Source organism: Ruditapes philippinarum, unplaced genomic scaffold, assembly GCF_026571515.1.
Source record: "Ruditapes philippinarum isolate M1 unplaced genomic scaffold, ASM2657151v2 ctg1134_1_1_1_1, whole genome shotgun sequence".
NCBI classification, from domain to species: Eukaryota; Metazoa; Mollusca; class Bivalvia; order Venerida; family Veneridae; genus Ruditapes; species Ruditapes philippinarum.
The window spans coordinates 51053-67459 of NW_026855810.1; the positions used below are offsets into that span (position 1 = coordinate 51053).

Consider the following 16407-nt stretch of genomic DNA (forward strand, 5'->3'; position numbering starts at 1 on the left):
CCACAGTGTATAAGCAAATCTATTTCCTGTTTTGTTAAGAAAGGTTCAAGTTATATACATGTATACAGTGGCACCCAAGAAAGGTTCATGCAGTGAATGGAAGAAGCAGGTGTTTGTAATTGCAAGACGTGGTTCACATTGAATTGTATTATAATATAAGGCTTATTATAATAAGGCTGGCGTGACTGTGATCAGGAGACAGTTTCATATAAGCTTTAAACTTTCTACTCAATCCTGGATGCAATTTATGTATTGTAATTTTGTTTGTAAATATGGAAAAAAAAAAATATTGTTTAAACCAAGAGTCCAAGACTGAGCTTTCTTAACTCAAAACCACAGAATGTATGCACGTTTTGGCTTTTAAAGATTTTGGCTAAGATGCAAAAATACAACCAAGTTTAGGCAATCATTTCATAATGGAAACTATCACTTCATGCAGAATTACTGGTAACAATCTTATAAAGGGGAGTGGTGGCCTAGTGGTGAAGATGTCTGCCTCTCAACCCAGGGATCATTGGTTCAAGCCCTAATCAGGTCCCAATTATATTTCTTACTGTGATACCAATACTGGTTTGTTCCAGAAAACGGACCCGGAAGAAAAGAGATTAATATAAGTTTCGCAAGGGAGCTTAAATAAATGTTTAAACCTGCAATATTATACAGGTCAATTGCCATATTTATATGCTTGATCTGTATTTTCTTCCTCTCTAAATAATAATTGAATAATTACCCTTCAATTTTTATTATTCTTTATTATTATTCATTATTACTGTAAAGTTATATCTTACCTAAATTTGAGATCTTTCTCAATCCATATACACATGGCATGGGCGTGGCAATGGTGAAGATCATCATTACATATGGCTGCTTGTATGTCACAGTTTTCACCAATCATTGGCGGGAAACATGGATATCTACATTTACCGTTACCATGGAGTCCCGAATCACACATATCTTGCATACATGTGCATTCTGAAAATACATAAAATGTTCTATCTTAAGTGTCTCAGCTTTCTTTAGTTAAAATCCAACAAAAATAATAATAAAATGAAATCTAAGAATAATTACTGCAGCTGGCCTCTCAATTGTTTGTTTAGATCTCTGGCTGCATGTAATAAAGACATACCAAATTGCTGCCAAAACTAGCATCATAACTTAAAATACAAACAAAAAAGACCTGATCATGTTTCAAGGATAAATAACATAAATCTTTATAATAAAAAAATGACAACAAAAAACAACTTTATACCAAGAGGGCCAAGATGGACCCTGGATCGCTCACCTAAAATTCACTGCTAGAAAAGGTCAGAGTTTTTAGTCTTTAATGCTAAAGTCAGTATTAAGGTCACTTTGGTTTGTCAATTTTTTAACAGAGCTGAGCAATTTAAAATATTAGGAGATTCTGGTACAAAAGGTTGCAAGACAAAATTAATATACCCAATGTTCTTTGCCCACAGGTGGAACCAATTTGGACGCCAGGGAATTTTTTAGAGGACCACAAAGTGATGCTACATGCTCTGTGCATTGTTATTTAAGATACAACTTTTTAAAGACAATTTAAACTATAAAGTCAACCTCTATATTGTGACCCCAAGGGTGTTTTTTTATTCCACAGGGGCATGACTAAATACCTTTTGTAGAGGTCAAATAGCCAATGAAACATGCCAAACATCAAAGCTCTGGGCACTGTTATTTCTGAGGAGAAAACAAAAGCATTTTTCAACATAGGTATACAACCTAAGTGACCCCAGGGCAAGTCCAATTTTAATCCAAAGGGCATAATTTATTTACATTACTTTTGTTTAGGATCACCAGTTGAAGCTACATGCAAAGCATCCAAGCTCTGGTCATTGTACTTTCTTAGATTATTTTCATATACAAGACTATGAGAACCCTGGGGCATGACTTATGTAACTTTTGTAGAGGACAAGGTGCGCTACATGCAAAACATCAAAGCTCTAGGCATTGTACTATTTTAAAGGAAGACTTTTAAGACATTTTTACTATACAAGTCAATGTATATTAAGTGACCCCCAAGGGCCGGACCATTTTTGACCCAAGGGACATAACTTTAATAATTTTTGTAAATGTTCACTAGGCAATGGAATATTCCAATATCTAAGCCATTTGCATAACAGTTTAACACATTAAAGAATATTTAAATCTATTTTTTCTAAACAAGTCTTTATAAATGGATATACCCAATTTGACCTGAGAGGCATGATATACAATAAATTATATATGAAAATATTTGAGGACCACACAGTGATGCCATAAGCAAAATATCTAAGCTCAGAGCAGAAGAAGATTTTAAGATCTAATGTTTAATTTCAAGTCTATTTTTAGCTCCTGTGACCTACTATTGCACCAGGCTGGAACCATTATAACTTTTGTACAGAATCACCTTAAAGGATCATTCCTGTGAAGTTATGTCAAATCCACCAAGGTTAAGGAAAGAAATTTTTAGATAACAACAAACATTGAACATTGGACACACTGCCATCACAAAAGCTCACTTTGTGCTCAGGTGAGCTAAAATAAAACAATCATGCAGTTTTGCAATAAATTTTGTAAGTTTTAGGGAGATTATGGAATTGGAGGAGGGGGAGATGGGGGGAGATATGTAACAGGATATTCTTGGTATCAGAAATATTTTATGAAATTTGAAAGCCTAAAATCAATTTAGGTCATAGTGCTGGCATCTTTATCAAGTTGATTTTAATTCCAAACTACGCATTTATCAATGTCGAAACAAAATATCATGAAAAACCCATTCAACAATCTAATATCTGTTTAAAATGTTACTTTCTCATGAAATTATAACATTTCTTAACAATATTTTGGAGAAAGTTCCAAAAAAAAGTTTAAAATCGTAGTTTTTAATCTTTGGCCAATGACGTAGATCAGTTTTAATATATATGATATTCCATTGCTGTGAAAATTGAACAAATTGTGAAACAAGGAACGCCTTTATTTTACTGGCTTCTATGCAAGTCATTTTTATAGATAAGGGAAGAATGATGGATTCGTATATTTATAGGGAGGATGAAAACTCTGACAGAAATTTTATGTAACTTCATTTAAGATTCCAAAGATTAATAGGGCAGGAATATTTCCAAAATTCTTAAGTGTTTACATTTTTTATTCATTTACTTTTTATTTTATTTTTATTTTAAGCTGAAGTTTTATTGACCATTAAACATTAAAGGTACTGAGATTTTTTTTAACATGAAGTCTCAATCAGTAATAACTTGTGTTTATTTGCTCACTCTCTTTTTCAAAAATAATCATTTTAATTGTTCAAAATGGCCCAAAATGAAAGGTATTGAAATGCTTTTAACTCAGATCACTTCTAATTTTGCAAATAAAAAAAACAAAAAAACCCCAAAAAACAAGAAGCACCGCAATATGACGAAACCAGATTTTCAATGACTGAGTTTTGATGTGACAGGAATCAATAGATCAAAGTGCACTGAAGTTATTGAGCAGAAGTTAAAAATTATATTCTAAGCAAATGACCTTGACATTGCTCCCAGATATCTAAGTGGCAATCCCAAGTTGCCACAGTCAAATGGTCAAAGCAAACTCAAGTCATATGTGAAAGCAGAATTTCGTTTTTAACCAACAATGACATTGACCGTGTTCACAGACACCTGGTTAGCAATCCCAAGTTGCGTCTTGATATAAGCTACCCTCATACTAAATCTTGTGTCAATAGGTCTAAGCAAACTCAAGACATTATGCAGAGACTGAATTTCTATCTTTAGCAAAATTGACATTGATCACAGACATCTTGTTGCGTTCTGACATAAGCTACCCACACACCAAATTTGGTGTCAATAGGTAACAACTAACTCAAGTTATTGAGCAGAAACTGAATGTCCAACTTTAGCAATTAAGTGACATTGACCTTAATCATAGTAACCTGGGTAGGCAAAATTGACATTGATCACAGACATCTTGTTGCGTTCTGACATAAGCTACCCACACACCAAATTTGGTGACCTTGATCACAGACACCTGGGTAGCAATCTTTGATATAAACTACAAACACACCAAGTTTGGTGTCAATAGGTCAAAGCAAACTGAAGTGATTATGTGGAAATTAAATTTCTATTTTTAGCAACAGTGGCCTAGACCTTGATCACACACGTCTGGGTAGCAATCCCAAGCTGCCTTTTGATATAGGCTACCTCATAATACACCAAGTTTAGTGTCAATAGGCCAAAGCAAACTCAAGTTATTGAGCAGAAACTTAATTTCTATTTTTAACAAAGACACTTGGGTAGCAATCCCAAGCTGCCATTTAATATAAGCCACCCATACACCAAGTTTGAAGTCTATATGCCAAAACAAACTCAAGTTATTGAGCTGAAACTGAATTTCTATTTTTAGTAACAGTAACCTTAACCACTGACACCTGGGTAGCAATCCCAAGCAAGCTGTCTCTTGATATAAGCTTCCCATACACAAAGTTTGGTGTCAATAGGCCAAAGCAAACTCAAATTATAGAGCGGAAACTAATTTTCTATTTTTAGTAACAGTGACCTTGACCTTAATCACAGACACCTGGATAGCAATCCCAAGCTGCCTTTTGATATAAGCTACCTCATATACACCAAGTTTGGTGTCAATAGGCCAAAGCAAACTCAAGTTATTGAGCGGAAACTTAATTTCTATTTTTAACAAAGACACTTGGGTAGCAATCCCAAGCTGCCATTTAATATAAGCCACCCATACACCAAGTTTGAAATCTATATGCCAAAACAAACTCAAGTTATTGAGCTGAAACTGAATTTCTATTTTTAGTAACAGTAACCTTAACCACTGACACCTGGGTAGCAATCCCAAGCAAGCTGTCTCTTGATATAAGCTTCCCATACACAAAGTTTGGTGTCAATAGGCCAAAGCAAACTCAAGTTATTGAGCGGAAACCAAAATTTGATGCCTGTCCGCCAGCCAACTTCAGCTTAAGTTTTTGTATAAAACCTGGTTAAAAGTATTGTATCAAAATATCATCTTTTGAAAATTTTCAATTTTAAGTAAATAAGCTAGCTGATTTATGTTGAATTTAAATTTTAAAGAAAGTCATCTTGCAATTTTTACTAGTTATTTCAACAAAGGCTGTCCAAGGAGCAACATGCTCCATTTCTCTGAGTTCCAATTTTCTAAAGAAAAAGATCATTTGAATTAAAGGTCATATTGACCTATGATCAAAATATGGGCAAGGCAGGTTAAGTTATCACAATGCATCAACATATAAGGTTTCAATGTCATAATTTTAAGTAAAAACTTGATCCAAAAAAAATAACATTGATCATTGTGACCTTGACCTTTTGACCTAAAATGAGTATCATCTACATACTAAGTTTTACAATGAATTTTGTTTAAGTGGTCAGTTTTATGCTAACATTTATTATAGGTCCTAGTGACTTTGATTTTTTTTTTTAGATGAAAATGAGCAAGGCAAGAAGAAGGCATCAGGGCCCATCCACAAATAAGGTTTCAATGTAATAGCTTAGTTTAAGTATTGAAGTTAATGCAAACTTAAACCCAAAGTAAACCATGTGCAGCCCATGCATTTAGCTCAATAGGGAGAAAATCAGATTCATAATCCAGGGTTGCTGGTTCAATCCTTGAACAAGGCCTTATTTCCCCATAACAACTGATGTTGAACAATGAGTTTATTATGAACTCATTAAATTTGTCACTGGAAAGGAAAGCTGGTTGGCTGGATCGATGTATGTCAAGATATGACAAAAAATTGAGTTGAAATTGGTGTAAAAACCTGACAGACAAGCACTGCCATTCAGTAGGTCATGACAATATCTTCTCTAAATTTTCTTTAAAAAGTTGAGCTAAAAATATTCTAAACCATTAAAATACTATTATACAAAGCTACTTCTTAATATATAAATTGAATTTATTATGAGTGTTACCCAGCAGGTAAACAAAGCTAAGAAAAATACTTGACTTTATCTATAATTATATATATTCATGTTATATATTATAATCAAAGCATTTCATAAATAAATATAACACAGTGAGTAAAGGCTTTGTAATCTAAGAGAATAGATCATTTCATAGAAAAGCTCACTTTAAAAACAATTTACATTACAAGATAAGCTCAACCATGAATCATAAACACACCCAACTTACTTCTAACCTCTAATGATATAAGAAAATTCAATTACAGAGCAGTTTATTCCATTACAACCAAATTGAAATGTTTAAATTTTTTTCTGGAGGCAGATCTTGTTTAAAATATATTAATAGACACAAAAATATCACGTCTTTTATTTAAAATATATCTTTAGACATAATTATTATGTCTTATATTTAACCTTTGCTATATATTTTGAACAGACTTGTCCTTCTTTTTTATCTGGACAAAACCATTCATGATTTTAGAGAAAATTTCACAAATTTTAAATGACTGAATAGAGAACAGTGCAGACCATGATGACACTTGATGTTGGTTGGCACTGGTAGCATTGGTAGAATCAGTAGCCTGTAATCAACAGGTTAACAAATAATGTAATACAATTGTACCCAAAGTGCTAATAAGTGGGAATTACAGCCAGAATCAATTTTAGGGCTTAACAAAAAGATGCAAATGGCCATTACATAAGATCTCCTTACGCCTTAGATTCAAACTCGGGTTCTCCTATGTTACTAACAAGCGTATATAAGAAACAATGCCCTTGACAACTGGGCCAAAAGAACCAATTCCTTGTCTGAGTTGTCAGATGTTTGACTAAGAGAATATGAAGGTGGATATAGTCGCTCAACCATAACACCATAGACTTACACAACCAAACTGACAGTAAATTTTCAATGTCAGCAGCAAGACATTTGCTTTCTTATATCCCTCAGACTTGCTTGAATATCCCTCAGAACAGAGCAAGTCACACACATATTATTTTGAGTAATAATCAAATTCATGATAATACATCTGACAATAACAAAGGTTGCAAAATAAAGCAGCATCACAGCCTCCAGATTCATGCTAATTTTCATGAAAAATGTATTTAAAAGTAAAATATTATTGTGAAGAAAATATTCACAGAGAAAAGTATTGCTAAATGTGAAACTATTTATTATCATTATAAATTATTATATTTATAATAATTATAAATCACTATAACCATATACTAAATGGCAAAAGCAACAGAAGAAAAAGATAGTCCAGCTAATTGACCAATGAGTAACATTTTGGTAACTAGAAAAGAACTAAAAAAAAAAGCTCTTGCATTAATCAAAATAAAATCTTTTCTGGGATATAATGGGCCTTTAAAATCTAAGTACAATTTTCTCAAGTTTGATTTTTTAAAAATATTTTCAGCTTATCTGGTGGCATGCAGCTTTAAAATGACAAGATGTCAGTTAAGAGTTGATTTCAAAATATAATTTACATTCTCAACATTCCAGATTATGACTGGTCAGTATAAACAAGTAAATATTTTCACTTTTTTCCCACTGTATCAGACAAATAGGCACCAAAAAACTCCTCAAATATGAAAAATTTGATAAAATTCTCGGAAATTAAGATTGTATCATACATTCATAAATTCTTATATCATATTTATTTAGTGTGTTTATATCACTTCATCTGAATTTTTTGAAAGCTTAGCCCCATTTACTCTTAATCTAACATCGGCATACATCATAAAACCATAATATATATTTACAAATACATGGGGTTTTGAATAATTCAAGATGTCAATAAAAAATACATATATTTTATAATCTTAAAAGTTAAATCTTTTTATTTTTAAGCACTACATGAAACTGGAAATAAAATTTGAACTCAGACCAGAACTTTATAATAAGAAAACAAGCAAGAATTAATTTTATTCATGAAAATAGGATGATATTTCTAGTAAACTTAATGTTACCAAAGGCTTCCATAACCCACCACAAAACAATTTGTCCTCTTTTTAAAATAAAGTACTACAGCAAACGCAGCATTATACCAACATGGTACTATACTGACCAGACCAGAGTGACTAGTACTAGAGTGACTACTGCAGACCATTTTGGTATACTAGATTGACTATTGTAAACCATCTTGGTACTAAAAGCAACTTGTGCAGACAAACTTGGTACTAAAGCAACTATTGTAAACCAACTTGGTACTAAAGCAAATTGTGCAAACTATTTTGGTACTAAAGCAACTAGTGCAAACCAACTTGGTACTAAAGCAACTTGTGAAGACCATCTTGGCACTAAAGCAACTAGTGCAAACTATTTTGGTACTAAAGCAACTAGTGCAGACCATCTTGGTACTAAAGCAAATTGTGCAAACCAACTTGGTACTAAAGCAACTAGTGCAGACCAACTTGGTACTAAATCAACTTGTGAAGACCATCTTGGCACTAAAGCAACTAGTGCAAACTATTTTGGTACTAAAGCAACTAGTGCAGACCATCTTGGTACTAAAGCAAATTGTGCAAACCAACTTTGAACTAAAGCCAACTAGTGGATACTACTAAATCAACTTGTGAAGACCAACTTGGTACTAAAAGCAACTAATGCAAACTTATTTTGGTAAAGAGCAACTAGGCAGACCAACTTAGTACTAAAGCAAATTGTGCAAAACCAACTTGGTACTAAAGCAACTAGTGCAGTACTTGGTACTAAATCAACTTGTGAAGACCATCTTGGCACTAAAGCAACTAGTGCAAACCATTTTGGTACTAAAGCAACTAGTGCAAACCAACTTGGTACTAAAGCAAATTGTGCAAACCAACATGGTACTAAAGCAAATTGTGCAAACCAACTTAGTACTAAAGCATCAGTGCAAACCAACTTGGTACTAAAGCAACTAGTGCAAAGCAACTTGGTACTAAAGCAAATTGTGCAAACCAACATGGTACTAAAGCAAATTGTGCAAACCTACTTAGTACTAAAGCATCAGTGCAAACAATCTTGGTACTAAATCAACTAGTGCAAACAATTTTGGTACTAAAGCAACTAGTGCAAACCAACTTGGTACTAAAGCAACTAGTGCAGACCAACTTGGTACTAAATCAACTTGTGAAGACCATCTTGGCACTAAAGCAACTAGTGCAAACTATTTTGGTACTAAAGCAACTAGTGCAGACCAACTTGGTACTAAAGCAAATTGTGCAAACCAACTTGGTACTAAAGCAACTAGTGCAGACCAACTTGGTACTAAATCAACTTGTGAAGACCATCTTGGCACTAAAGCAACTAGTGCAAACTATTTTGGTACTAAAGCAACTAGTGCAGACCAACTGGGTACTAAATCAACTTGTGAAGACCATCTTGGCACTAAAGCAACTAGTGCAAACTATTTTGGTACTAAAGCAACTAGTGCAGACCAACTGGGTACTAAAGTAAATTGTGCAAACCAACTTGGTACTAAATCAACTTGTGAAGACCATCTTGGCACTAAAGCAACTAGTGCAAACCATTTTGGTACTAAAGCAACTAGTGCAGACCAACTTGGTACTTAAATCAACTAGTGAAGACTAACTTCGGCACTAAAGCAACTAGTGCAAACCAACTTGGTACTAAAGCAAATTGTGCAAACCAACATGGTACTAAAGCAAATTGTGCAAACAATCTTGGTACTAAAGCAACTAGTGCAAACAATTTTGGTACTAAAGCAACTAGTGCAGACCAACTTGGTACTAAAGCAACTAGTGCAGACCATTTTGGTACTAAAGCAACTAGTGCAGACCAACTTGGTACTAAAGCAACTTGTGCAGACCAACTTGGTACTAAAGCATCAGTGCAACCCATTTGGTACTAAAGCAACTAGTGCAGGCCAACTTGGTACTAAAGCATCAGTGCAAACCATTTTGGTACTAAAGCAACTTGTGCAGACCAACTTGGTACTAAAGCAACTTGTGCAGACCAACTTGGTACTAAAGCATCAGTGCAAACCATTTTGGTACTAAAGCAACTAGTGCAAACCATTTTGGTACTAAAGCAAATTGTGCAAACCAACTTGGTACTAAAGAAACTTGTGCAGACCAACTTGGTACTAAAGCAACTAGTGCAGACCAACTTGGTACTAAAGCAACTAGTGCAGACCATTTTGGTACTAAAGCAACTAGTGCAGACCAACTTGGTACTAAAGCAACTTGTGCAGACCAACTTGGTACTAAAGCAACTAGTGCAGACCAACTTGGTACTAAAGCAACTAGTGCAAACCATTTTGGTACTAAAGCAACTAGTGCAAACCATTTTGGTACTAAAGCAACTAGTGCAAACCAACTTGGTACTAAAGCAACTAGTGCAGACCAACTTGATACTAAAGCAACTAGTGCAGACCGACTTGGCACTATAGCAACTAGTGCAGACTTAACCATCTTAGTACTATACCATCAATGCAGACCATCTTGGTACAAAAATCAACCAGTGCAAAAACCATCTTGGTCTGGACTAGTTGCAATTAGCTAGAATAATTCAGTTGCTCCCAGCAGGCTTTAAGAACAAAATTAATGGAACATAAGAAAATTTAAAGGAAGTAAAATCATTTACGTCACAAAATAACATTTAAGTACCATCGTACTAGAGCTAGTGTTTACTTCGCAGTAAAATTTCCATCCAAGTAATCAAATTTCCAAATGATGTTTTCCACAACATTTACCTTTCGTGACTTATGCAGATTATTTAGGCATGACTTGGAAACTAAAACGAGCATTACAGAAGTAAGAGATACACAAAATATCTTTTAGACTTCGTAGTTTTTGATAAGATTTATTTCTGAGCAAATTGTTTCCTATTTATAATTAATTTGACATTTAAACCCCACACAAAATTCTTGATATAAAGCTTCCGATGCATTCAGTTTCAAATGAATCTGTCAATTTTGTTTTAACTTTCAAAGATAATAAATGATGTATGAAAATAATAATGTATGCGCACCTATATATATTATATTTAAATGAATTAATATCAAATCTGGTCACAGAGGCTGTTTGAGCAGAATTACTGAGGACCTCTTCAATAACTATTTATAGAAAACATCAGGGGACTGCCAAAGTTTTATTCTTACATATCCGAGAGGCAACCAATTTGAAAACGAGAGGGCCACGATGGCCCTGAGGTCGCTCACCTGTATATAGCCCCCCCCCCCCCTGGCAGGGCCAATTTTAACCCAAGGGCTTTTATTTGAACAAACTTTGACTTGGTAGACACCCATAAGATGTTTCATGCTAAACATCTAAGCTCTATAAAAGTAGATCTTCATTTTGCAGGATTGTCACATTAAGATCACTTTTTATCAAAATATTGTTTGCATAGTGGTCAATAAGCTTTGAAAGTTCAAAACTATGCACTTTCAGTTTAAAGAAACATTTCTAAACATGAAAGCAAAAAATATGAAAATTACTATTTCATTCATAAAAGCATTGTGTAAGCCTACGCTTCAAACTTCGTATCCACGCATGCGCGTGCAAGAATGAATAATTTACGACAGACTCTGTATAAAAATATGTCCAACATCCAAAATAAATATTATAATAATAATAATAAATCAAACAAGTAAACCTTATTTACTTTAAAATATACACTTGCATATTTTTTTCTATTTCAAACTGTTTTAGAATATGAGCATATACAGATATATATGTCTTATTTAGTGGTATGTAACATTGTAAGCGTCTGTATGAATGGAAAGTTTACGTTCTAAAAACGTATTGTCATATAATTGCATATAAAAGAACCCTATCAACATAGTGGCATCGAAGGAGTATGCAATTATTTGTTGCACACCTGCAGTGTGAAGTATTTCTGCCACTTTAGTGAAATATATTGCCCAAAAACCATTTTCGGGAAGGGGAAGATTCGTACTCAATATTATTCAATTTGAAGATACGTACTCAATATTATTCGAACTAAATATCCTATTACACTGTGCTGGACCTAAAGTTATCAATTTACGTGGGCAAATGCAGAACATAAACTGAAAGTGAAACAAGAGGGCCATGATGGCCCAAGAGGGCCATGATGGCCCTGAGGTCGCTCACCTGTATATAAGCCCCCCCATACGTTGCAGGACCAATTTAACCCAAGGGCTTTTATTTGCACAAACTTGGTAGACACCCATAAGAAGATGTTTCATGCTAAACATCTAAGCTCTAGCTCATTGGGCTTTTTGAAAGAAGATTTTTTTTAAGTTTTTACTATGCACATATAGTTAAAAACAATGACACCCCTGGGGCTGGGCCAGTTTTGACCCCAGGGCTTTTATTTGAACAAACTTTGTAGACACTTACTAGAAGATGTTTCATGCTTAATATCTAAAACTCTAGCTATTTGGGTTTTTTCAAAGAAGATTTTAAGTTTTTGCTATACACATATAAGAGAAAATCAATGACCCCCGGGGCAGGGCCAATTTTGACCCCAGGTCTTTTATTTGAACAAACTTTGTAGACACTCACTAAAAAGATGTTTCATGCTTAATATCTTAACTCTAGCTATTTGGGTTTTTTCAAAGAAGATTTTTTAAATTTTTGCAATACACATATAGAAAAATCAATGACCCCCCGGGGCGGTGCCAATTTTGACCCCAGGGCTTTTATTTGAACAGACTTGGTAGACACCTATTAGAACATGTTTGATGCTAAATATCTTAGCCATAGCTCTTTGAGTTCTTTAAAAGAAGATTTTTTTAAGTTTTTACTATATGCATATAGGGAAAATCAATGACCCCCCGGGGCGGGGCCAATTTTGACCCCAGGGCTTTTATTTGAACAAACTTGGTAGACACCCATTAGAACATGTTTTATGCTAAATATCTTAGCTCTAGCTCTTTGGATTCTTTAAAAGAAGATTTCTTAAGTTTTTACTATATGCATATAGGGAAAATCAATGACCCCCCGGGGCGGGGCCAATTTTGACCCCAGGGCTTTTATTTGAACAAACTTGGTAGACACTCACTAGAAAATGTTTCATGCCAAATATCTAAGCTCTAGCTCTTATGGTTTTTTAAAAGAAGATATTTAAAGTTTTTTCTTTCGGTTGCCATGGCAACCAGAGTTCTGCATGGAATTAAATTCTTTGAACAATTTTTTAAAGGTGACCACCAAAGGAACATTCCTGTGAAGTTTGGATGAAATTGGCTTGGTGGTTTATGAGGAGATGTCATTTAAAGTAAAAGTTTACGGACGGACGACGGACGGACGCCGGACGGACGCCAGACGAAAAGCGATCACAAAAGGTCACCCTGTCACTTTGTGACAGGTGAGCTAAAAATTATATGACAAAATAGAAAGCTATTGCAATCCTAGAAAAAATGAAGTGCTAGAATCACACATATTTTGGGTAACAAATCCAGATGAATATACATCATTTAACAGTATTCTTACAGAGTTTTGAAAGCATGTTGAGTCTTGTAATTTTGATACACAGAAAGAAAGAATGCTTAGAGATAAAATTGTGTTTAGCAGCAACGGAAAACAACAAGAACTGCTGTTGAGAGAAGAAGAAAATCTGAACTTTGAAAAGGCAATCAAAAAATATGCCGAGCTTACGAACAATCAAATAAGCATGTGAAAGAAGTTTGCAATACAAATGATCAACCAATCCACAAAGTTGAGAAGACATATTCATCTAATTCTCATTCCGGTACCCGCGTCAGTATAAACCACCAGTGGTAAAGAAACAACAACATCCACATCAGAATCAATCACAATGTAAATATTGTGGATACAATCATGATTTTAGAAAAGAGAAGTGTCTGGCATGGGGTAAATTATGTGAGGGATGTGGTGGGAGACATCATTTTAATAGAAAAGATGTAAGAAAAAACACAAAATTGAACTTAGAATCATCAAGTGAAGATGAAATTTTGGTTACAATGTGTCAAAATAGGCCAAAAAAAAAAAAGAGCAAAAATGATTGTGAAGTTGATTTTCACAATTGATACAGGTGCAGAGATCAATACAATCAACAGAAAATATGTAAAGAAAAGTCAAAGAAAGACAATTTTCTCTAAACTTTAAATGTGGAATAGGTCAACATGTGCAGTAAGTTCACTTGTTGAAGTATACGGACTAACAAAAATCAAGGTGGTATCACGGCTTTGATTGTAACTTACTGTAAATCAGTATATCTACGTGTTAAAACAATTGAATACATTTAATTTATATGCAGAAAAATGCTTAAGAGTGAAATAGTGAAGAGTAAAATATGACACTCAACACCTACAGGTACATTCTAAATATTTAGATTGGTGTTTATGATCAGATTTAGCACAAATAGTAATTTAATTTCCCTTGATACCACAAATATGAATTTATTTAGAGTCCTGAAGATCTTTTTATTATGAAATCTTAAAAACTGAAAAAACCAGGTTTAACTGAATAATTATAAAATTCCTTGCCACAATAACTAGAAGATAAATAAAGCCAGTCAAAAAAATATTTCTATCCATATTCATCATTTCCTGGACCTCCATCCATTTGATGAATTTCTCCAACTGGTAAATTTTTCATGTTATTATGTTCTGATTGTTAATATAAAATAATTTTTTTATGTTTATATACAGCTAGAATAGTCTGTAATGACTAAGATATACAGATAAGAACAATTAAACTATTTAGTAAACATGAGTTACATCCCTTCAAATAGAGATAAAGATGAAAACCATAAGAAATTGCCATGTCTGACAGACAGCAAAATTATAAAAATTCCGGCAGACTCAGTTTGATTAGGCCCATTAGGAGGTAGTGGTAATAACTGTGGATCAAAAATTAAATGATATCATTTTCAAGGGATGTTTCTGATATGATTTACTTTTAATAATGGGTCATTATCAATGAATGTTTCTTTGACTTCTATGCCCATATATAATAGATTATTGACATTGCCAGCTAGATAGCTCAGCTGAGTGAGTCAGTACAGCCCACATACATGTATAATATTCTGATTCAGGTTTTTGATTTCCGGTCAAACTGCACATTTTTTCTCACCCTGTGATATTTTCACCCTGTTACTTTTAGGGTCCAATATTGTTTATGATGGTACATAACTGAATTCATAAGTCAATTCACTTTGTTACTTAAGTGTTCCAAAGAAAAAGGAAAAATTTAAATATGCTGGGGATTATGTCAATGCATAAAACTATGAGACTGAAAATATTTAAGCTGTAGAGCTGCTGTATGGTATTCCAAGCGGGTTCTGGGTTTTTTTGGTAGTGTTGAGGTATGGTATTCTGAGTGTCTCTGGTTTGAGTTTTAGTCAGGCTGCATTTTATTTTCTCACTCTTTGATATTGATAAATATTTTCAGCTCATTATTTGGCTGGACTGCATATATTAATGATTTATTTGTTATTAAATCAATATTGTTTAATATTTAATTATTGTCTATATATGTGACTTTATTTTTGATAAGGCATTGTAACAGTACTATTTCTTAATTTGACCTTTTTTGCATTAGGGGGAGAAGCCCTTAATTAACTCCTTACAAGTAAGTTTTATTGTGCACGATGATGATAGCTTGAAAGGATTTAGCTAAATAAAATACTACATGAATCATTTTTTTCCTATTGGATTGTAAAATATTTATTGATTGTCAAAAAACTATAAAAGAAATGTATTGATTCTTTAAGTTTATAGTTAACATAAAAAAAAAGATATTGAGTATTTAATATTGATATATAGCATATTAACACATATAAAGTGCATTATGCCATATAAATTTCAACTTAGTGCTTAAATACTTTCTGATGCACTCAGAAAATCCACATGCTTTAAAACATGATTTACTAATATTTGGATTCCCACACTCCTCCCCACCTAGCTCCAATGAGATCCACTTGGTTGACCTTACCATGTACCGCATACCTCATATTGTTGGAATGAAAATGTAGATGCTGCGTTGGCATATAGCGATTCCCCTCTTTGTGTGTGTGTGCATGCATGCATGCATGTGTGTGTGTTTTATACATAATATGGTAAACATCTTTTGAAAACATCTTGTCCAATTTCAACCAAACTTGACAGGGTTGTTCCATAAGTGAAGGGCTTCCAAAGTTGTTCAAAGACTTTAATAAGGCCTAGAGCATAGATATTTTGTATAAGGCATTGTCTGGTAGACATTCACAAGATTTTCACATTATACCCTGGGGGTCAAATTAGCCCTGCGCAAGGGTTCATAGATTTTCCTGATATGTATGTAGTAAAAGCTTAAAATCTTCTCCTCTGAATTGACAAAGGCTAGAGGTTAGATATTTGTCATGAAACATTTGGTAGTGAACATACATGCCATAACGTCCCGGATGCCCGGGATTGTCCCGGAAATCGGATGTCTGTCCCGGAGATGTCCCGGGCATCGATTTGATCCCGGAAAAAAAAATCATGATATTTTGCAAAATTTTCATAAATTTTCTTAAATCAAATTTCGCACATTTCACCTCTAGATCGTA

General features: G+C 33.8%; 1 protein-coding gene across 1 annotated transcript in view; it reads right to left on the bottom strand.

The window, feature by feature from the left end:
- LOC132744451 (stabilin-2-like) overlaps window positions 1-16407 on the bottom strand; it is a 299749-nt gene that overhangs the window by 16417 nt on the left and 266925 nt on the right. Inside the window, exon 20 of the mRNA XM_060733166.1 lies at window positions 789-972. Within this exon, the coding sequence (XP_060589149.1) occupies window positions 789-972 (184 nt within the window). The remainder of the gene's footprint in view (window positions 1-788; window positions 973-16407) is intronic.